Below are 23691 nucleotides of genomic sequence, written 5' to 3' on the forward strand. Positions count from 1 at the left end.
TACGGCTGTGAGTCTTTCTGGATTAGAGCTTTCCACACCTGGATTGTACAATATTTTCCCATGAATCTTTTCAAAATTCTTCAGGTTCCGTCAAGTTGGTTGTTGATCATAGCTAGACGGCCATTTTCTAGTCTGCCGTAGATTTTCAAGCCGATTTAAGTCAAAACTGTAACAAGGCCACTAAGTCGTCTTGGTAAGCAACCAGTGTATATTTGGCCTTGTGTTTTAGGTTATATAAAGAGTGGTACCCAGTGACGTGTTGTGTTGGATTTGGCCCAAACATAACACTTTGTACAACACATTTTTTGCAGTATAACTTTAGTGCCTTATTGCAAACAGGTTGCATTTTTTGGAATATTTGTATTCTGCACTGGCTTCCTTCTTTTCACTGTCCTTCATGTTAGTATTGTAGAGTAACTACAATGTTGTTCTCCTATCACAGCTATTAGACTCTGTAACAGCCATTAGACTCTGTAACAGCCATTAGACTCTGTAACAGCCATTAGACTCTGTAACAGCCATTAGACTCTGTAACAGTTTGAAAATCAACATTGGCTGCTGCATTTATGGTTGAATCTGTGCTTGAAATTCACTGCTTGACTGAGGGACCTTCCAGATGATTCTATGTGTGGGCTACAGAGATGACATTCAAAAATCATGTTAAACACTGTTATTACACACAGGTCCATGCAACTTATTATGTGACTTGTCAAGCACATTTTTTTACTCCTGAACTTATTTAGGCTAGCCATAACAAAAGGGTTGAATACTTACTCAAGACATTTCAGCTTTTCATTTGTAATTCATATGTAAACCGTTCTAAAAACATAATTCCACTTTGACATTTTGAGGTTTTGTGTGTCGGCCAGTGACACAACATTTCAATGTTTTATCCATTTTAAATTCAGCCTGTAACACAACAAAATGTGTGAAAAGTCCAAACTGGCAGATAGGAATATGTTTTATATCTGGTTGGTGAAGGGCAGTAGTAGTGTGCATTACATCTCAGCATCTCCCTCATCACAACAGTGCTGGTGACATGATTAATAGATATAGTCTTGTTTCGCAGGTCAGATCAATTCTCTCCAGTCCAGTGATATGGGTCTCCGTGTTAGTGAGTATCCAAGGAGCCATTTTACACTGCTGGGCTAGAAATAGGTCTTACACTAACTAAATCAAACCTAGCCCTCTCCCCTGAGACAACTATAAAACGAGTACACACACATCTCTGCACACATACTCACTAACACACATACAGTACACACACATACACACTCATATGCTCCCCTCCCTCCCTCCCATTATACCTCCCCCCTCTGTCTCTCCCTCTCTCCCTTTCCCTGTCTCCTCCCCCTCCCCTACTTCTCTCTTCCCCTCTCTCCTCTTTCCCTGTCTCCTCCCCCTCCCCTACTTCTCTCTTCCCCTCTCTCCCTTTCCCTGTCTCCTCCCCCTCCCCTACTTCTCTCTTCCCCTCTCTCCTCTTTCCCTGTCTCCTCCCCCTCCCCTACTTCTCTCTTCCCCTCTCTCCTCTTTCCCTGTCTCCTCCCCCTCCCCTACTTCTCTCTTCCCCTCTCTCCTCTTTCCCTGTCTCCTCCCCCTCTGTCTCTCCCTCTCTCCCTTTCCCTGTCTCCTCCCCCTCCCCTACTTCTCTCTTCCCCTCTCTCCTCTTTCCCTGTCTCCTCCCCCTCTGTCTCTCCCTCTCTCCCTTTCCCTGTCTCCTCCCCCTCCCCTACTTCTCTCTTCCCCTCTCTCCTCTTTCCCTGTCTCCTCCCCCTCCCCTACTTCTCTCTTCCCCTCTCTCCTCTTTCCCTGTCTCCTCCCCCTCCCCTACTTCTCTCTTCCCCTCTCTCCTCTTTCCCTGTCTCCTCCCCCTCCCCTACTTCTCTCTTCCCTTCTCTCCTCTTTCCCTGTCTCCTCCCCCCCTACTTCTCTCTTCCCCTCTCTCCTCTTTCCCTGTCTCCTCCCCCTCTGTCTCTCCCTCTCTCCCTTTCCCTGTCTCCTCCCCCTCCCCTACTTCTCTCTTCCCCTCTCTCCTTCATTAAAATGGACTTCCTAAAGCCTCCATTCGTCTTGCTGACAGCTCCACTATCGATCGGCCTGGAGCGAGAGGATGCAGTTCCAGGGCTTTAAATGGCTCTTTGGTCAGCCTGGAAGAGGGCTGGACTGGGACAGGGGGCGGGGGAGGCGGGGGAGGAGGAGAAAACAACCATGTTCCCACATCAGCTATACACCTTAGGGTGGGAGGTCTCCCATCACCCTGTACTCTACTGTAGATATCTGCTTCACTTTGACAGCCCTTAAATCTTCTTGTACTGTAGCTGACCACTCCAAATGAACCTGTTGGATCAGCATAAGGTTTGGATATCATGACCGCCCTATACATTTGACATATTGCTGAAGAGACCAGGAGAGTGAGGGGTGATCACACAGTTAACAAGTATGACTCAGAATCCAGTATGAATCCCTTCTAATCACTGCAGAGGATCAGCTAGGCACAGCGTTTGTAGGGCCAGGAGATTAGGAAACCTCTTAGGACTTGTTCCATTGGGTGACAGTGAAGTGGCACCCCTACAAGCCCCTGGCATTCATGCTATAATACGCCCCCAAAGAATGTGGGCCCAGAAAGTCTGGCAGACTGTAGAAACCACGCTGAGAACATAAGCAACACATGGGAGAGCAGGTTTCAATTGGCCATGCTGACGCACAATTCATTTCCATCAAACCCATCTGAAGTAACTTTCCGCCGGCTGGCGTCTTCAATGGGCCTCCATCTCTTATCGTCAGCTGGTATCGAGGGAAGATGAGTTGGCACTTTCCTTCTTGATCCCTCCCTCCGCGTGACAGCAAATTCCTCTGCCAAGATTGATGATTGGATGTTTGATTTTCCTAATGATTAAAATATCTGTGGCGCAGTCGCTGCCATGTCGTGGAAGCCCCGCAGAGAGTGAGTTTCATCCCCCTCCCCCATCACCCTGATGAGCACCACGTGTGTGTCAGGGATTGTCATCTATAATCATAGAGCGCTGAACAACAACGCCAGTCAGCAGGAGGGAGTCTCCCATGACACTGTCTATTTGTTCTCTAATCTGTGCCTCTGAATTGTCATTGATTGCAGCAGCTAGGGAGAGAAAATAGACAAGGTGTAATATTCAAGACAAATTACTCCACTTCCCAGTTGCGAGGAGCAGTTCAATCTACATAAAGCCAGACAGCGCTTAGAGACAGACACTGTTAGAGTGGGCATTAACCAACAGCACTTTGACCCCCGCGTATCGACGCTATGACGCAGCCTCTATGTGTGTAATCAGCTGATATGTGTATCAGCCTATTCAAACAGCATGGCTATACACAGTACAGAATCATTTAGTAGTGGAATGCACTGGTGCTTTCTAGGGGGCACCATAACGCAAAGAGAGGCTCTGAGGCTCCACCACCTGGAGAGAGGAAAGAAAAGGGGGAGAGAGACAGACAGATGGAGACAGGGAGGAAAGGACAGAAAAGGGGGAGAGAGACAGACAGATGGAGACAGGGAGGAAAGGACAGAAAAGGGGGAGAGAGACAGACAGATGGAGACAGGGAGGAAAGGACAGAAAAGGGGGAGAGAGACAGACAGATGGAGACAGGGAGGAAAGGACAGAAAAGGGGGAGAGAGACAGACAGATGGAGACAGGGAGGAAAGGACAGAAAAGGGGGAGAGAGACAGACAGATGGAGACAGGGAGGAAAGGACAGAGAAGGGGGAGAGAGACAGACAGATGGAGACAGGGAGGAAAGGACAGAAAAGGGGGAGAGAGACAGACAGATGGAGACAGGGAGGAAAGGACAGAGAAGGGGGAGAGAGACAGACAGATGGAGACAGGGAGGAAAGGACAGAAAAGGAAATAGAGGGAGGGGCTGAAGGAGATGTGAGGTAGCATGGGGGAGGGAGTGTGGGAAAGACAGGGAGGGAGGGTGAAGTAGTGAAGAAAAAGAGGGAACGAGAGGGTACTGGAGGGGGAAGAGAGGACGAGCAGAGGAGAGGGAGGGATGAGGCAGCGGAGAGGCAGAGAGCAGTAGTCGATATAAAGCCACTCATTCATCTCTCTGACAGCACTCCAAGTGCCCCACTGGAGGAGACACTGCTGCGTCACCTACAATGCAGCAAATACAGAGCACACACACACACACACACAACACACAAACACACATTTACAACTCTCCACTTTACAGCACACATACACACACACACACACACACACAGGGCACACACGCTCACACTCACACACAGTACTTTCCAGGGAGCCTGCTCCATGTCTACGTTCTGGGTCAATAGTACCTTGTGGGGTGGGGCAAAATCAGTAAATACACCATCACACCGTAACCTGCTCACTCTCACACACAACACAACCACAGGCCATAACCACACACACACACACACACACACACACACACACACACACACACACACTGCTGATTAGATAAGGCGGTGTGCTGCAACAATAAAATGAAGAGCAATAAATCCCCAGTAGCAGCCTGAAGCTAGATGGTTCATGCCAACCTGCCTGCACTGAGGACAACGGGAGAAATCACATGACAATCTAACATTCCTTCACCTCCACAATCCATACAAACCACATCCCTACAGTCCATTTAGTGACTGCTGTTGTGAGATATTCTATTGTCTGATACAGCCTTTATGCTCATCTTTTTGTTGAGCTAATGATCACACACACAGCCCTGTTTCCCTCTCCTTATTGGTCACGGCCCATTGGCTGTTCTCAGCTGTACATCTCCCATGATTCACGTCTAAGTGCGTCGGTGTAGAGCAGTTCTGACTCACTGGGCCGAGGAGAGGAGAGCAGAGACAGGCTGGCTGTGTGTCATTACAGCACACCAGGATAGATGGACCACATGCAGGCTACAGTGGCTTCACATACAGTACATTCACCAGGGGCTGAGCCCTAGCACAATGAGACTGGAGGAAACAGACACTTGTTTATGTGGAGCTAGGCTTATGTCTGTGGAGGTGTAGTCTTGCTAGACCCATACATAGGGACTGTGGGCTGCTCTATGACGTCTGTGGATACAGGGGGAAAGACGGGTACTTGCACTAACTTGATTTGTCACCCTTTTGCCCAATCCCCTCCCCCTTCTCCCCAAGCTGGGCCAACTCTATAAATGAACCCCCTAATCATCCCCAAATCCTCCTTTTCAATCAGCAGAGAAGGGGGAGCAAGGCATGACAGGGAGAGGAAAGGGACATGGGTGCCAGGCCCTCCCCTGCCTCCCCCTATTAGAGCAGGCCCCATAAAGGAAGTTGAGGCACCAGGCCCCTAATGATTCCTTAATTATCCCCCTCCTCAGCTGCAGCGCTGACAAACACTGACTAACCCTGACCCTGAAACCAGGAACACCCACCAGGCCCGCCACGGCACGGCACCCCTCCACACATACCTCCCATTTGCAAGCCCCTCTCTCCCCTCTCCTCTCCTCTCCCCTTTCCTCTCTCCTCTCTCCCCTCTCCTCTCCCCTCTCCTCTCCCCCCTCTCCTTTCTCCACCCTCCTCTTCCATAACCTTCCCCTAACTTCCCCATTAAGCCAGCTGGACAGTGGGAGGGCCTAGATGATCCATGTCACCTAGAGAGTAATGGGTTAAGTTAGTTTGTAGGAATTCCTTTTAGCAGATCAAGCAAAGGAAAAGACAAAGAGTAGACCAACAGACAGATAGAGGTGGGAGGAGTAGAGATGTTCTATAGGGAGAAAGTTAGAAACTGCAGAACCCAATGGAGAGAAAAAACTAACCTCTTTAGCTATGTTTATGATTTCCATTGCCGTTGGGGGAGCCAGCAGCAGAGCTGCAGCATAATCTTGTTTTAACATCACAGGGTAATGTAATTACAGAGTGTACCATGGCCAGCCCGCCTCAGTTTCTCCTAAATACTCACACCCCAAATTAGGGGTTACCTCGCTCAAGCCAACACTACTATTTAAGACTAGGACGTCACATGCAAAGGAGAGGAGAGAAGAGGAGAGGAGAGGAGAGGAGAGGAGAGGAGAGGAGAGGAGAGGAGAGGACAGGAGAGGAGAGGAGAGGAGAGTTTTACCATTAGAGTGTGTCAGGAGAATAACACGAAGGGAGAATAACATGAAGCTGTTCAGTTAGACAGTTGTATGAAGAGACAGAGCAGACAAGGTGGGGCCACATTAACCTACTGTATGGAAGGACTTGGCAGGGCCACATTAACCTACTGTATGGAAGGACTTGGCAGGGCCACATTAACCTACTGTACGGAAGGACTTGGCAGGGCCACATTAACCTACTGTACGGAAGGACTTGGCAGGGCCACATTAACCTACTGTATGGAAGGACTTGGCAGGGCCACATTAACCTACTGTAAGGAAGGACTTGGCAGGGCCACATTAACCTACTGTACGGAAGGACTTGGCAGGGCCACATTAACCTACTGTATGGAAGGACTTGGCAGGGCCACATTAACCTACTGTACGGAAGGACTTGGCAGGGCCACATTAACCTACTGTACGGAAGGACTTGGCAGGGCCACATTAACCTACTGTACGGAAGGACTTGGCAGGGCCACATTAACCTACTGTACGGAAGGACTTGGCAGAGCCACATTAACCTACTGTACGGAAGGACTTGGCAGGGCCACATTAACCTACTGTACGGAAGGACTTGGCAGGGCCACATTAACCTACTGTATGGAAGGACTTGGCAGGGCCACATTAACCTACTGTAAGGAAGGACTTGGCAGGGCCACATTAACCTACTGTACGGAAGGACTTGGCAGGGCCACATTAACCTACTGTACGGAAGGACTTGGCAGAGCCACATTAACCTACTGTACGGAAGGACTTGGCAGGGCCACATTAACCTACTGTACGGAAGGACTTGGCAGAGCCACATTAACCTACTGTACGGAAGGACTTGGCAGGGCCACATATGGCTGGATAGAGGAGAGAGTGTGTTTATGTTATATCTCCAGAATACCTGACAGCAGAAAATCTGCTAAAGATATTTCCAAAGGCTGCAAATGAAAGAAAAACACAAACTCTGTGGTCAGTGTGACCTCACTGGCTTGACCTACAGCTCAGAGCGAGTCACGGTCGCGGATGACAAAACGCTGCACTCCAGGAGCCATTTCCAGGTTCCCCCTCTCCTCTCACAGAGAACACTAGCAGCTCCCCCGCCTTTTAAACCGCCCATCCCACTCTCTGTTTCCTTCCATTTCTCTGCCCCTCTCTAACACAACCACACAGTACATCCAAAGACAATTATACCATCATTCCCTTCAAGATTTTCCATCTTTTAAGAGCAGTAATCATTTGAAAATATAGGAAAGCTTGCAGAAAACAGGGACTTTGGTCACAAACATACAGTAGAGTAAGTGGAAAGTCATAATGGCCGGCACAGTGGTCAGAAGCATTATGTATGATTAAGGCCAGTGACCAGGTCGTAGACATGAGGGGTGGTCAGTGGACCATCCATCTGGCAGCAGCAGCTGCGTCCGGTCAGGGCAAAGCATTAGGAGATGAAAGGGAAGTGGTGCACTACTCCTCTACTGATAAAAACAGGACCCAATTACTGCTAGTGATTTATGGAGAATGCTCTCAGGAACATCTCTGTCTTCCGTCTCTCTCTGCTGCTCCATCACAGCCAGGCCAGGCCGCACGACACTGCATTGTACTGGGTAAAGGCTAGTACTGGAGTAATACAGTAGAATAGCAGTATAATGTGTATGTGAGAAAACCACCTACTCTGGGGAACACTACCTGCACTGGGGTAAAGAGTATAATTACTAATATAATACTTACTCGGAGGGCTATGTGTTTCAAAATACAGACATCTTCCATGTATGTTGCTCATACTGTATGATGTAAAATGCATCATATGTGGATGATTTCAGTATTCTGAAAGTTACAGATCTTGAAAACTTGATTACTGACATACAAAACATATTAAGAATGGACTAATGAAAGAAATACCAACAGATAGTTTTTGGGTGGAGTTTTCCTTTGAAGCTAAGCTCCGTGATCGGCGAAACAGCAACACTGGCCGCCACAGGCACATCTGTTGTAGTCTTTGTTTGAAGGAAATCAGCATTCAGCATTGTGGTCCAAAATGTTTTGGGTACAAACTCTGCTGTTCTATCGCACGTGCAATGACGTCTGAGGGGAAGAAATGTGTTTTAAATACACCTCCCCCATAACACTACCTGGCCATGGTGGCGAAGTAAATACAATATAGCAAGTAAAACACTGGAATAGTTTATTTGAAGTGGAAGAATATGCAAAGTAGAGATAGAAATAATGGGGTGCAAAGGAGAAAAATAAATAAATAATACATATTTATAATATATAAATAATAAATAGTATGGAAAGAAGTAGTTGTTTGGGCTAAATTGTTTTAAATCTAGGCTTACTGATGGCTGTGGTCTCATACCGTCACCTCTGCGTCTATATATCTGGAGGTATTTGTGTGAGAAATGTGAGGGGGCCTCTGGCCGTCAGCTGTAGCTTTGCCCTTCGGCTTTTAAACCACCCATCCCATTCCCTCTTTCCTTTCATTTATCTCCCCCTCTCTAACACGACCCCACAGTATATCCACATACCACAATTCCCTTCAAGATTTTCAATCTTTCCCATCTTTAAGAGCAGTAAACTGGAGTGTTTAAACGTCTCCTGATATCTGGGAAAACAAACAGTTGAAGCGGCCGGGGAGGGGCTGGCGGGGAGGATAAGAGACTGGGGAAGCAGGGAGGGATGGGGGAAGCAGGGGGGTACGGGGGAAAGCAGGGAGGGATGGGGAAGCAGGGAGGGATGGGGGAAGCAGGGGGGTATGGGGGAAAGCAGAGAGGGATGGGGAAGCAGGGAGGGATGGGGAAGCAGGGGGGTATGGGGGAAAGCAGGGAGGGATGGGGAAGCAGGGAGGGATGGGGAAGCAGGGGGGTACGGGGGAAAGCAGGGAGGGATGGGGAAGCAGGGAGGGATGGGGGAAGCAGGGGGGTATGGGGGAAAGCAGAGAGGGATGGGGAAGCAGGGAGGGATGGGGAAGCAGGGGGGTATGGGGGAAAGCAGGGAGGGATGGGGAAGCAGGGAGGGATGAGGAAGCAGGGGGGTACGAGGGAAAGCAGGGAGGGATGGGGAAGCAGGGAGGTACGGGGGAAGCAGGGGAGTACGGGGGAAAGCAGGGAGGGATGGGGAAGCAGGGAGGGATGGGGGAAGCAGGGGTGTATGGGGGAAGCAGGGGGGTATGGGGGAAAGCAGAGAGGGATCGGGAAGCAGGGAGGGATGGGGAAGCAGGGGGGTATGGGGGAAAGCAGGGAGGGATGGGGAAGCAGGGAGGGATGGGGAAGCAGGGGGGTACGGGGGAAAGCAGGGAGGGATGGGGAAGCAGGGAGGGATGGGGAAGCAGGGGGGTACGAGGGAAAGCAGGGAGGGATGGGGAAGCAGGGAGGTACGGGGGAAGCAGGGGAGTACGGGGGAAAGCAGGGAGGGATGGGGAAGCAGGGAGGGATGGGGGAAGCAGGGGTGTATGGGGGAAGCAGGGGCATTCTTCTCTCCGAGCTGGGTGATTGGAACTGTGCAAGAACAAATTCCTGTCACCCCCCACAAACACCACAGAGGTCAGGCAAGGTCAGAGGTCAGAAAGAGAGAGAGAGAAAGACAGAGAGAAATAAATTTGAAATAAAAATCTCTCTCCCTCATCTGTTGTTTTTTTCTCTCTCCCTCATCTGTTGTTTTTTTCTTCCTCCCTCATCTGTTGTTTTTTTCTCCTCCCTCATCTGTTGATTTTTTCTCCCTCCCTCATCTGTTGTTTTTTTCTCCCTCACTCATCTGTTGTTTTTTCTTCCTCCCTCATCTGTTGTTTTTTCTTCCTCCCTCATCTGTTGTTTTTTCTTCCTCCCTCATCTGTTGTTTTTTTCAGCCTCCCTCATCTGTTGTTTTTTTCAGCCTCCCTCCTCTGTTGTTTTTTCTCTCTCCCTCATCTGTTGTTTTTTTCTTCCTCCCTCATATGTTGTTTTTTTCTCTCTCCCTCATCTGTTGTTTTTTCTTCCTCCCTCATCTGTTGTTTTTTCTTCCTCCCTCATCTGTTGTTTTTTCTTCCTCCCTCATCTGTTGTTTTTTTCTTCCTCTCTCATCTGTTGTTTTTTCTTCCTCCCTCATCTGTTGTTTTTTTTCTCCCTCCCTCATCTGTTGTTTTTTCTTCCTCCCTCATCTGTTGTTTTTTCTTCCTCCCTCATCTGTTGTTTTTTCTTCCTCCTTCATCTGTTGTTTTTTTCAGCCTCCCTCATCTGTTGTTTTTTTCAGCCTCCCTCCTCTGTTGTTTTTTCTCTCTCCCTCATCTGTTGTTTTTTTCTTCCTCCCTCATCTGTTGTTTTTTTCTCTCTCCCTCATCTGTTGTTTTTTCTTCCTCCCTCATCTGTTGTTTTTGTCTTCCTCCCTCATCTGTTGTTTTTTCTCTCTCCTTCATCTGTTGTTTTTTCTTCCTCCCTCATCTGTTGTTTTTTCTTCCTCCCTCATCTGTTGTTTTTTCTCTCTCCCTCATCTGTTTTTTTTTATCCTCCCTCATCTGTTGTTTTTTTTCTCCCTCCCTCATCTGTTGTTTTTTCTTCCTCCCTCATCTGTTGTTTTTTCTTCCTCCCTCATCTGTTGTTTTTTTCTTCCTCCTCATCTGTTGTTTTTTCTTCCTCCCTCATCTGTTGTTTTTTTCAGCCTCCCTCATCTGTTGTTTTTTTCAGCCTCCCTCATCTGTTGTTTTTTTCAGCCTCCCTCATCTGTTGTTTTTTTCAGCCTCCCTCCTCTGTTGTTTTTTCTCTCTCCCTCATTTGTGTTTTTTTTCTCTCTTGTCCTTTTGTTTTTGTATTTCTCCCCCTATTTCATATCCAAACACCTTAATCTGTGCAAATTACATTCATTAAGTAGCATATGTTGCCAAAACCCCAGTTGTACTGAAACATGAACAGGATAAATATATGCATAATATCTGCATAAATGTTTTGCATTGATAACGAGGAGCACAAGCTGTTACTTAAGGCCCTCCCATTGGTCTCTTCACCTCTCTCTCACTCGCCTCGTCACCTTCATTTGTCCTCCTAACCCACTTCCCATCCCTCTCTATCTCTCTCTCTCTGATGGGAGAACCAGCAGCAGAGCATTCCTGCCTTTCAGTCTTACCCTTGATTCACCCTCTGAACAACCAAGACAGAGGAGAGGAAAGCTGCAGGACACACCACTATTACAACCACTAACGGAAGCAGAAAAAAGACACCAGCCATCCATTTCCCACATGCCTTCACCCCTCCTTCCTTAAGCAGAAGATAACCTAAAACTACATGATAGATTTACCTTACATACTACCACCTGGAAAAGATCAGAAAAAACTCCCAGGAGTATTAGGTAGAGGACACAGTGAGCTGTGGGCCCTGTGTGTCTCAGTCTCTTACCTCCCTGTCCTTGAGCTTCATGGCCAGGACCAGCTGGTGGCGATGGTTAGTCAGGGCCTCGCGGTAGTTCCCCTTGGAGAAGAATGCTGAGCCCAGGTTGCCATGGGCACGACATTCACCTGTTTGGTCACCTGGAGATGAGGAGAGCAGAGAGAAGAGAGGACAAGTAAGGGAAGGTCCCTCCAGGACAGGATAGAACAGGACAGAAAACAATGTACTCTATACAATAAATCTGAGATCATAATCAATACCTCTTAACTTTCAATACAATCATCTGTATCCTTGTTTGTTTACCACTTAGGTTATATACAGTACAACCGGAAAGTCACAACTAAATGTGCTGTCATTCGGTGTAGGGTGGGTCTTCCCAGGGCAGTCCCGGTCCTCTTCCATCTCAGAGCAGTGATGCGATGGAGCTCCTTGACACTGACATCCCATTATGTCCTTAAATGGAGCGCTGGGCATTCTAAGCTGCTGTACAGACAAAGCTCCACAGTAGAGAGAGCAGCTAACTGACTGACAGACAGACTGCAGGTAGACCTGCTAGACCTGATCTCCAGGCCCCAGTGGGGTGAGGGAGAGGCCTTATTATATCTGACAGACAGGCCCCCCAGACTGGGCCCGAGCCAGGCTCTCTACCTGATAACCACAGCGCTCTGCTCCACTCCAGACCCTTCTCATGCTGCTCTGCTCTGCCCACTCATGTGTCAAACGATGTGGGGCCAGGAGAGTCCAGCCAATCTGGGCTGCCTCACACCCACACAGCAACTCAGGGACAGACATACTGTAGTTCGAGACACCCACATACACACAGATAAGAACAGACATACACACACATATAAACACACACTCTTGTCTCTTACCTAGTGTTTTGGAGACCTCCAGGTCTTGCTGCATGTATCCGGTGCTCTTCTCGGTATTGCCCAGGGACCAGTGGGCACTGCTGAGGGCTGAGAAGACGGAGCCGCGCAGCTTGAGGCTGCAGGTGCCGATCTTTAATGCGGACTCCAGTACCACCACGGAGGCGGTATGGTGGGCTGCTGTCAGCAGCTCCTGACCAATCACTGACACCACCACGAACGGACTCTTGTCCAGTTTCATCTTCTGCAGCTGCTGGTAGGTGGGTTCCAGTGACTCTGTGTGGAGGGAGGGGGGGGGGGGTCATGATGAGAAGAACTGGACTCATTCAGATAGCTTTTTTGCATTCCTTTCAGTTTCATGGAATACACAAGGTGCTCCATAGCTCCCCAACAATGACTGTAAGCAGCTTCGGTATATTACTGCACATTAGCCATGTTGATTTGTTCACCTGAACATGATGCAAGATGAAACATTTCAATAGCTCCATCTGAACACAGCCCAGTCCTAGTGCATCTAGTGTGTTTCAGGGAGAGCAATCAATGTGTCTTTTATCGAGCTTGTCTGACTGATGTCCTTAGAACATGGATTTCACTGACAACATCACAACAAGACAAGCAAATGAATACACCATTGACATGTTTAACTATTATAGACAATTCCATCTCTGGAAAATTCAAGCCCCACAATATAAAAACGTTGTGTTTACACATCCTCTGACAGCTCTGCTGCGAGGCAGCAGAGGGAAATTATACTGCTTTGAAATGATATTGCGGTTTGAGAGAGAAGAGAAGCCTGAGTGGGTTTTGAGGGCGGCTGAGTGTTAAACGTGACGGCGAACATGCTGCTGGTAACTCAGGGGACAGAGGCAGAGGAATGTGGAGAGGAGACGCACGAGGTGACCTCTGGGAAAGCTGAAAATGCACACAATGACATAAATCAATGGTGGGCCACGCAGGCTTTTGGGATCCACAGCCCCTCTAGTATATTGAGCCAGCCAGCCAGACAGACAGACAGCCAGACAGCCCGCTGGCAGACTACAGCCTTGGCAGCAGACTGGGGCTGACAAGGAGGGGGATGGGAACAGGGGTGACATCTTATGTATGTGTGTGCGTGTGTGTCCTGTATGTGTGAGTGAGTGTACTGTATGTGTAAGTGTGTGTACTGTATGTGTGAGTGTGTGTACTGTATGTGTGAGTGTGTGTACTGTATGTGAGTGCAAGTGTGTGCACATGAAGGGGGATGGGGAATAACTATGCCCCTTGTGCAAATATTTTGAGCAGAGTTGCAGTTAATTAGGTCAACTTCTCTCCCGCAGAGGTTTTTCTGTAATACTGTACCTGCACAAGGTAGATCATGCCTGCAGTCAGGTGTACTATACACCTGTTACTATATCAGTAATACCCATGCACTTAAAGAGAATGACACTCATCGGACAAATAACAAAATATGAACACTACCTGAATAGCCTGGTACCAAGCCACCCACTTGGGAATCTAATATTCACCACACACACAATATGAAACACATCTCCAGGCTCCACACAAGCCCTCAAAAATAGGATTGATGATGGTCTTTCAAGAGCATCACTTGTTTTCCAGCGGTTGGAAGAATGTAGCGCTGGCAGAGACGGCGTGTGCATATCATATCCATTCATAGCTGGTAATTGCATTTAAAGTGACACACAGAGTGGTGTCATAAATCAAACATTGAAATACCAGTAAAAAGTGTCATGGCTGCTGGATCCATAAACAGGTAGTTAGGGTAACGTCTCACACACATCAGGGGGATGAGCAGGAACACACACACACACACACACACACACACACACACACACACAGTTTATTAGGTGCACCCATCTAGTACCGTTGACACCAGACAGGATGGGGCCATGGACTAACGTTGCTTACGCCAAACCCGGACTCTGCCAGCAGCCATGAGATCAGCACGATGAAACAGGAACCGGGTTTTGCCGGACCAGGCAATGTTTTTACACTTCTCAATAGTCCAGTTTTGGTGATCGTGTGCCCACTGGAGCTGCTTCTTCCTGTTTTAAGCTGATAGGAGTGGAACCCGGTGTGGTCGGCTGCTGCAATAGCCCATCAGGATCCAGGTTGTGCGTTCTGAGATGCGGTTCTGCACACCACTGTTGTACTGCTCAGTTATTTGACTGTTTGCGGCCCGCCTGTTATTTTGCACGATTCTTTCCATTCTCCTTCGACTTGTCATCAACAGACTGCTGCTGACTGGATGGTTTCTTCAGTATAGCAAGCCATGGCCCTGTGACTCACTGTCTGTAGGAGCGAACCATTTTCGTGAATGGGTTGATGTACCTAATAAACTGGCCACTGAATGTATATAAAACACACATACAGTGCTGGAAAAAGTACCCAATTGTCATACTTGAGTAAAAGTAAAGATACAATACCTTAATAGAAAATGTCTCAAGTAAAAGTCATCCAGTAAAATACTAATTAGTATTTGGTTTTAAATATACTTACCGGTAAGTATCAAAAGTAAATGTAATTGCTAAAATATACTAAAGTATAAAAAGTAAAAGTATAAATAATTTTAAAAATCCTTAGAATAATCAAACCAGACGGCACCATTTTCTGTTTTATTTTATCTACGGATACTAAGGGGCACACTCCAACACTCAGACATCATTTACAAATGAAGAATGTGTGTTTAGTGAGTCCACCAGATCAGAGGCAGTAGGGATGACTGGGGATGTTCTCTTGATAAGTGTGTGAATGGACCATTAAAAGTAAAAGTTGTCAAAAATATAAATAGTAAAGTACAGATACCCCCAAAAACTACTTAATAAGTAGTACTTTAAAGTATTTTTACTTAAGTACTTGACACCACTGCACACATACTGTACACACTGCCTGGGAAGCCATGTTGAAAAGTAATGAGAACCCTTTGTTTGCCGCTCTCTCTCTCTTTCTATCTCTCTCTCTCTTTCTCTCTCTCTTTCTATCTCTCTCTCTCTCTTTCTATCTCTCTCTCTCTCTCTCTCTCTCTTTCTATCTCTCTATATCTCTCTCTTTCTATCTCTATCTCTATCTCTCTCTCTATCTCTCTCTCTATCTCTCTCTCTCTCTCTCTTTCTCTCTTTCTTTTCTATCTCTCTCTATCTTTCTCTCTCTCATTTTTCTCTCTTTCTTTCTATCTCTCTCTCTCATTTTTTCTCTCTTTCTTTCTATCGCTCTCTCTCTCTCTTTTTCTCTATCTCTCTCTCATTTTTTCTCTCTTTCTTTCTATCTCTCTCTCTCTCTCTTTCTAAAACTCAGTTTTTCTTTCTTTCTCAACCGCTCCTTTTAGAAACATAGAGTAAATATCATCTACATACAATATGTACTCGCTGTATGCACATGTACACAAACAGATACCGTACATTCATATATAGTTCCTTCTCCTCCTCTCAGGCTTGGCCTCATATAGAGGAGGCTTGGTCTCAGCCTGGGTCTGGTATAGGGTAGGCGTTTGACAGCCTTTACCATTTCCCCTGGGCGGCTGGTGACAATAACAAACCCATGTAGTGTACATTCATTCTGTTTTCCCCTGCCTTTGAATACAACTATGACTCATTTCACCTTCCCATTTCACGAGCCATCGCCACCACCCATTCTGCTCTATGGGTCTACGATGTTCTACTTCTGAAGTATATTTCTGTATCTGCATCACTCCTTCCAAGATGACATAATATGAATAGTGTGATCTATTGGTAACAATGAATTGGAAAAATGCATAATAATTATGGTGACTTTGTTTCCCGTCCAACGCTCAGAGAACTTCAGAGCTGGTCCAAGATCATGGGAAAAACAGAAACAGAACAGAACCAAGCCCGTCTGTGCTCCACACTGGCTACTGCCCGGGCCTGGTTTGCCTCTTTAATTTCACTCAATGATATTCAATGTGGGAAAAAAACATGCATCAAAACCTTGATATCTGAGCAGTTCGAAGCTGACATAATGATCATAAGTGGAAGAGAAGAGAGACAGAGATGGAGAGGGTTCTGAGAGCACTTTTCACTACTTTGAGAGCTTTGTTGTGAGAAGCACAAAGGATGACAGTACAGTAGGAGTCACATGAGAGCACTGTCTGCTGCTCAGCTCTGGACTCATGGAAAATCCCTTTAATGCATTGTGTGGGGGGGGAAGTTGGGCAAAGCCACAGTGGGAATATAACACTGCAATGCTAAAGCAAAGTAAACACAAATAGTGGTGATAAAGTGAGCTTCAGGGGAATTATACACACTGTTGGTCTCCTTGAAGACAAGGGCCTTGAATGTGTTTTCTTGCTTTAATGATTTGTGTTCTTCGTCCAATGTTTGCGTGGCGACTCGTTTATCTGTTTCGCTATGCTCAATGACAGAATAAAAACCAAACACTTACGGAAAAACATTACAGTGAATTTGGAGCATAAAGAGATGCCTGTGTGGATGTCCTTAAGGCAGGTTAAGTGAGATGTAAAACATTACAGTGAATTTGGAGCATAAAGAGATGCCTGTGTGGATGTCCTTAAGGCAGGTTAAGTGAGATGTAAAACATTACAGTGAATTTGGAGCATAAAGAGATGCCTGTGTGGATGTCCTTAAGGCAGGTTAAGTGAGATGTAAAACAGCACGTTGCTACTGGACTGCTACTAGTTGATGTCTATCATCAGTATGGAGAGTCATCTTCCTTATTATACCTTATTACACTCTGAATTCAACAGGGTGGAGAAAGAGTTACGTTCATTTAGTAAGACCCTGGCAACACCAAACTCCAAGCGAGGGGGAAATGAAATGGGTGGGTTTGGTAATACCCAGGTAACCCTGGAAGGGGTGTTACCCCACCGATAAGAGGGCCTGGCAGGAGAACAGCCATCTTTGACTTCAGCGAGAGAAAGCAACGCTCTCCTTCCTTTCCCTTATCACATGGCTCTGGCTGCTTAACACGGATTATCCTCCCTGTTTGCTGGCGTAACGCTGATTATCTTACCCCTGTGTCAGGAGCCAATCTGAGAGGATCATTGCTCTTAATCTCCCGACACAGCCCCCCTCCAACACACCTTGGACTGTCTCCCTCCGTCACTAGCTACTTCATTCCCTGGCACCACGGGAAACGTGGTAAACAATTAAGAGATTGAAAAAAAGAGTTTATCCTCTCCTACTGAGAGAGGCCCAGCCACGTCCACAGTGTTTGGTGTTTGGTGCTGGGCCCACTCCCAAGCCCTTTTACTGTTACGCTTCCAGTGACAAGGCTTATGTAATCAATGTACCTCAGATGGGCTCTTCACTCTTTGCTTGTGTTTTTTCCATGTATTCAATACAGCCTTCTGCTAACAGGGATTGAGAGAGGCGCTCCAAGCAGCCTAAATCCCAATGACTCCTCTCTGAACAGAACAGAACAGAACAAAGCCATGCGGATCCACTGAACTGCCTGTGCAGGCCAGTAAAACGTTGAACTGTTACAACAGGCTTGTATTTATTCATGTGTATAGTATATGAGGAGGTTGGTGGTTTTGGTGATGACAAAGAGAGAGCACAGGATGACTCAGAGTCTCTGTTGGAGTTAGGATAGCAGCTTATTAAATCCTCTGCAGCGGTCAGTTGCACTAGTGAAATGGATTCCAGTTCTGTTTGAAAGGAGGCCCATGCGTCTGGCCCCGACAGGGGGCCTCAAAGGGCCAGGGCGTTGCAGCTTCCTGATATATCACACACATCATGGAGCAGGGAAGTCACAATTTACTCAAAGCCCTGGCCTGGATACTAAGCTGCTTATACGTCCACTTTGGCTTTGGAAAATAGGCTTCAAAAGGGGCAGCCAGAGACAAGGGCCTTATTGTTGGAAGCTTACTATTATGATAAAGAAGTATCTTTCTGATCAGCGTGACTGGCAAGACATGTATCAGGTAGTTAGAGTATCTGAAACAGTCCTGTCAGTCAAGGGGAATCCTTCACAAATACACTGAGATGGACAGACAAGGAGACAGCCTGGCAAGAAAATACAGGTGGATATAAAGATATGCCGTAGTCACTCCCGACATACTGCTAGAGTCACACTGACACATGTATTGACTGACAGAAGAAGGAAGATTAGCGGCAGTTAGAAAGGCAGAGAGGGGAACACAGACATACAGTATGAGAGACACGTTACCTCGTAGTGGGGACTTCATGGCAGCCTCCACCATGCCCACCAGTAGCTGCAGGCTCTTGGGGTCTTGGGCCAGCCCCGAGGCGAAGGCGGCCAGCGCGTCGGCATGGCGACCAAGGTACTGAAGGGCAACACCCTGTCGGAAGTATGCCTGCAGAGAGACAGAGAGACAGAGAGAGAGAGACGTCAGTACTGTAGTCTAGCCCTACATCATGGGGTTACACACAAACACATTACCAGACACTCATTTAACGCCATTTGCATTTTTTCAACATAAGCTGTTTTTAGAGTACATAACTCTACTCTCCTTTGTATTCCCATAATAGAGGGATCGTTGTGTGTTCCTATACTTGTTAATTGGATAATACGTTTTACATAAATGCACATGATACACACTCATCGGTTGCATTTCTCAAGAGCGTGACATTATTTTCTAGTCACACAAATTGTTTATTTTTTGTTTGCAGTGGGAATCGTTAGCACACAAGTGTGGAGTATAGGGATTTCTCTTAGATTCTGTTGAAAGAACTTAGAGAGTTAGAGAGAGCTAGTCTACACAACAGAGATGCTCTGTAGCATCATAAAAGGACACATAAATACTCCAGACACTCTATTTTTCACAGCGTTGCTATAATGACATAAACCCCCACCCTGAATCTGCCATGGACTGTTTCTATACATCTGGGCTTTTCAATAGTTTGGAGCCTTGAAGTAGAAAAAACTGTTTGACTTCCTCTTCTGCCACCAGTCTGTTCCCACTGCTCACAGACAGACAGTCACATGGTGGTTGAAGTGGGATTTATTTAACACCAGTGAGAGGCACAGATCATGTAACCAAAGCAGTCCAATACCCAAAACCCCAATATTTTGATGACAGCAGCATCTCCCTTGTCTATGTGTAGCCTGTAGAGCAGTGGTGGAAAAAGTACTCAATTGTCATACTTGAGTAAAAGTAAAGATACCTTAACAGAAAATGACTCAAGTAAAAGTGAAGGTCACCCAGTAAAATACTACTTGAGTAAAAGTCTAAAAGTATTTGGTTTTAAATATACTTCGGTGTCAAAAGTAAATGGAACTGCACAAATGCACTTAAGTATCAAAATAAAAAGTAAAAGTATAAACCATTTCAAATTCCTTGTATTAAGCCAACCAGACGGCACAATTGTCTTGTTTTCTTTTATTGACGGATAGCCAGGGGCACAGACATCATTTACAAACAAAGAATTTGTGTATGTGAGTCCACCAGATCAGAGGCAGTAGGGACGAACAGGGATGTTTCCTGGCCTGTCTGTCTGTCTGATCTGAGACAAATAACAGTACAGAACAGAACCCAGCCCTTCTCAGCTCTAGCCCTGGATCAGCAGCTACCCAGCCTCAGGGAAATATGGAACCAGCCCAGTTTACAACCTACTCCAGCCAAACCACTAAATCCCCGCCAGATTTGGGATGATATAAACAATGCAAAAAGTTACACTACAGTGTTCCCCTCTAAACAGCCCAAACTAGGCCATAATACAGATCTCAGTAATACAACACAACACAATACAATCCAACCATCTTCCAACATAATCCACTTCCAGGATACCAGCTTCCTCTCCCTCCAGAGCTGTCTAATAGTCTGACTAGGACAGGGAGACCAGGCTAACCTGCAGTCTGACAGGGAGTCCAGGCTAACCTGCAGTCTGACAGGGAGTCCAGGCTAACCTGCAGTCTGACAGGGAGTCCAGGCTAACCTGCAGTCTGACAGGGAGTCCAGGCTAACCTGCAGTCTGACAGGGAGTCCAGGCTAACCTGCAGTCTGACAGGGAGACCAGGCTAACCTGCAGTCTGACAGGGAGTCCAGGCTAACCTGCAGTCTGACAGGGAGTCCAGGCTAACCTGCAGTCTGACAGGGAGTCCAGGCTAACCTGCAGTCTGACAGGGAGTCCAGGCTAACCTGCAGTCTGACAGGGAGTCCAGGCTAACCTGCAGTCTGACAGGGAGACCAGGCTAACCTGCAGTCTGACAGGGAGTCCAGGCTAACCTGCAGTCTGACAGGGAGTCCAGGCTAACCTGCAGTCTGACAGGGAGTCCAGGCTAACCTGCAGTCTGACAGGGAGTCCAGGCTAACCACAGAGATCCTATCATTCTTTGAGGCTAGGAGACTCTGACTGCAGTAGCAGAAGCTTCCAAAAGTGACACGGAGGGTAATTTGTTATTAGCATCTAAGAGGCCTTTTCATTAGTGTGGCCTACCTCTCGCCTAGCACCAGTAGGGGAGGGCAAAAGGGGAGGGGATTAGGGAAAATGAGACATGACACTGAATTTATGGAGAACAGTAATTAATTTCTCTTCCTTCCAAGCCCTCTGTTGATTACCAATCTCTCTCTGCTTCCCTCCTCCCTGCATCACAACTCCACTGAAACGGATGAGGACAGAGATTTGATTCAAAGCATTAACCTTTGTTCTAACACTGTTATTAAAGGAGGGGAGCGAGGGCCAGTGCGCCCGCTCGATATTAATTACGTCTGGTGGCGGCTGAGACTGAGTTTGGGCTGCTTGCTATAGGAGCAGAGAGACAGCCTCAGAGACGTTCTGCCCCGGGGAACAACAGACATTTAAAAGCACTTCTCTCTTTGATTAGATTTACTATATGACTGCTCTACTACACACCTCTCACTGCTTGGCTCTCAGAGGGGAATGAGAGAGGAGCGAGAGCGAGGGAGAGGCGAGAAAGAAATGTGAAAAAAGCCTTTGCTTCAAACTAAAACTGACATCTCCTTTATTTATCCTCCCTCCTGCCCTACATGCAAGCATTTAAAAGCTTATACCCTTTGGAGAGGGCATTAAAATATTGCAAACACAAGCACGTGCATAAATGCATAAATCAAAGAGCGACGGTGGAAGATGACAGAATCGATGCACCGCACAGCCTTAAAAGAATTCTCTCTCTGCCATTAATCTCAGCAGTCAAAACACACCATGTAGGCCACACACGCACACACACACGCACATGCTCAAGTTTACCTTGATATACCCTTAGTGTATGGGTGTGTGTGGTGTGTATGTGGGTAGTGTGTGGGTGTGTGTGGTGTGTATGTGGGTAGTGTGTGGGTGTGTGTGGTGTGTATGTGGGTAGTGTGTGGGTGTGTGTGGTGTGTATGTGGGTAGTGTGTGGGTGTGTGTGGTGTGTATGTGGGTAGTGTGTGGGTGTGTGTGGTGCGTATGTGGGTAGTGTGTGGGTGTGTGTGGTGTGTATGTGGGTAGTGTGTGGGTGTGTGTGGTGTGTATGTGGGTAGTGTGTGGGTGTGTGTGGTGTGTATGTGGGTAGTGTGTGGGTGTATGTGGGTAGTGTGTGGGTATGTGTGGTGTGTATGTGGGTAGTGTGTGGGTGTGTGTGGTGTGTATGTGGGTAGTGTGTGGGTGTATGTGGGTAGTGTGTGGGTATGTGTGGTGTGTATGTGTATAGTGTCCCCGTTAGCTGTAACGTTAGCTAATATTCCTGGGGTCCACCAATTAATAAGACATTACAAACAATTACTAATGAAGACGTTACAAACAGTTAGCAAGTAGACAACTAAAATACCTGAAAGGAAACCCATTTAACATTCAGTTGATGTTTTCTATTTGCTGTCCAGTCATATGGTCTGTCACATTAGATGTTCTTTATTTTTTTCCTGAAAGTGGATTTACATTTTTGCCTGAGAAATATGGATAAAGAGTTCCATTTAGCTATGGCTCTATATAAAACTGTAGATTTAAGGCGATTTGTCCTTATCTTGGGTTGTCTTAGATGCCCTGAATTTACCTGTCTGGTTTGGTGGTTATGCCTGTTGCTAATATGCACTAACTGGCCTGAAGAATACTGTGTTTTTTTGAAAAATATAACATTATTAAAGAAAATCTGACTGGATAGTAATTTGCTTTCAACGTGAAGCCATGAGAGATTCTGATGTATTTGGATAATATTCATACGGATAGAGCAATGAAGAGCTAATCTGGCAGCCCTGTTAAGAGCAATGAAGAGCTAATCTGGCAGCCCTGTTAAGAGCAATGAAGAGCTAATCTGGCAGCCCTGTTAAGAGCAATGAAGAGCTAATCTGGCAGCCCTGTTAAGAGCAATGAAGAGCTAATCTGGCAGTCCTGTTTAGAGCAATGAAGAGCTAATCTGGCAGCCCTGTTAAGAGCAATGAAGAGCTAATCTGGCAGTCCTGTTTAGAGCAATGAAGCGCTAATCTGGCAGTCCTGTTTAGAGCAATGAAGAGCTAATCTGGAAGCCCCGTTTAGAGCAATGAAGAGCTAATCTGGCTACCCTGTTTAGAGCAATGAAGAGCTAATCTGGCAGCCCTGTTTAGAGCCATTTGGAGCTTTTTTTTACATCTTTATTTGCTGCAGATGACCATATAACTGGACATTACTCTAAGTGTGATAGGACCAGGGATTGATCATATAACTGGACAGTACTCTAAGTGTGATGGGACCAGGGATTGACCATATAACTGGGCAGTACTCTAAGTGTAATAGGACCAGGGATTGACCATATAACTGGACAGTACTCTAAGTGTGATAGGACCAGGGATTGATCATATAACCAGATAGTACTCTAAGTGTGATAGGACCAGGGATTGACCATATAACTGGACAGTACTCTAAGTGTGATAGGACCAGGGATTGATCATATAACTGGACAGTACTCTAAGTGTTATAGGACCAGGGATTGACCATATAACTGGACATTACTCTAAGTGTGTTAGGACCAGGGATTGACCATATAACTGGACATTACTCTAAGTGTGTTAGGACCAGGGATTGACCATATAACTGGACATTACTCTAAGTGTGTTAGGACCAGGGATTGACCATATAACTGGACATTACTCTAAGTGTGATAGGACCAGGGATTGACCATATAACTGGACAGTACTCTAAGTGTGATAGGACCAGGGATTGATCATATAACTGGACAGTACTCTAAGTGTGATAGGACCAGGGATTGATCATATAACCAGATAGTACTCTAAGTGTGATAGGACCAGGGATTGACCATATAACTGGACAGTACTCTAAGTGTGATAGGACCAGGGATTGATCATATAACTGGACAGTACTCTAAGTGTGATAGGACCAGGGATTGATCATATAACCAGATAGTACTCTAAGTGTGATAGGACCAGGGATTGACCATATAACTGGACAGTACTCTAAGTGTGATAGGACCAGGGATTGATCATATAACTGGACAGTACTCTAAGTGTTATAGGACCAGGGA

General features: G+C 46.5%; 1 protein-coding gene across 1 annotated transcript in view; it reads right to left on the reverse strand.

The window, feature by feature from the left end:
• Positions 1-23691, reverse strand: part of LOC110526490 (tetratricopeptide repeat protein 28) — a 317670-nt gene that overhangs the window by 80075 nt on the left and 213904 nt on the right. The window contains 3 exon segments of the mRNA XM_036979789.2: positions 11444-11574; positions 12307-12579; positions 18448-18595. Of these exon segments, the coding sequence (XP_036835684.2) occupies positions 11444-11574; positions 12307-12579; positions 18448-18595 (552 nt within the window).

This window comes from Oncorhynchus mykiss, chromosome 6 (assembly GCF_057628025.1).
Source record: "Oncorhynchus mykiss isolate SJ-2025 chromosome 6, ASM5762802v1, whole genome shotgun sequence".
Taxonomy (NCBI): domain Eukaryota; kingdom Metazoa; phylum Chordata; class Actinopteri; order Salmoniformes; family Salmonidae; genus Oncorhynchus; species Oncorhynchus mykiss.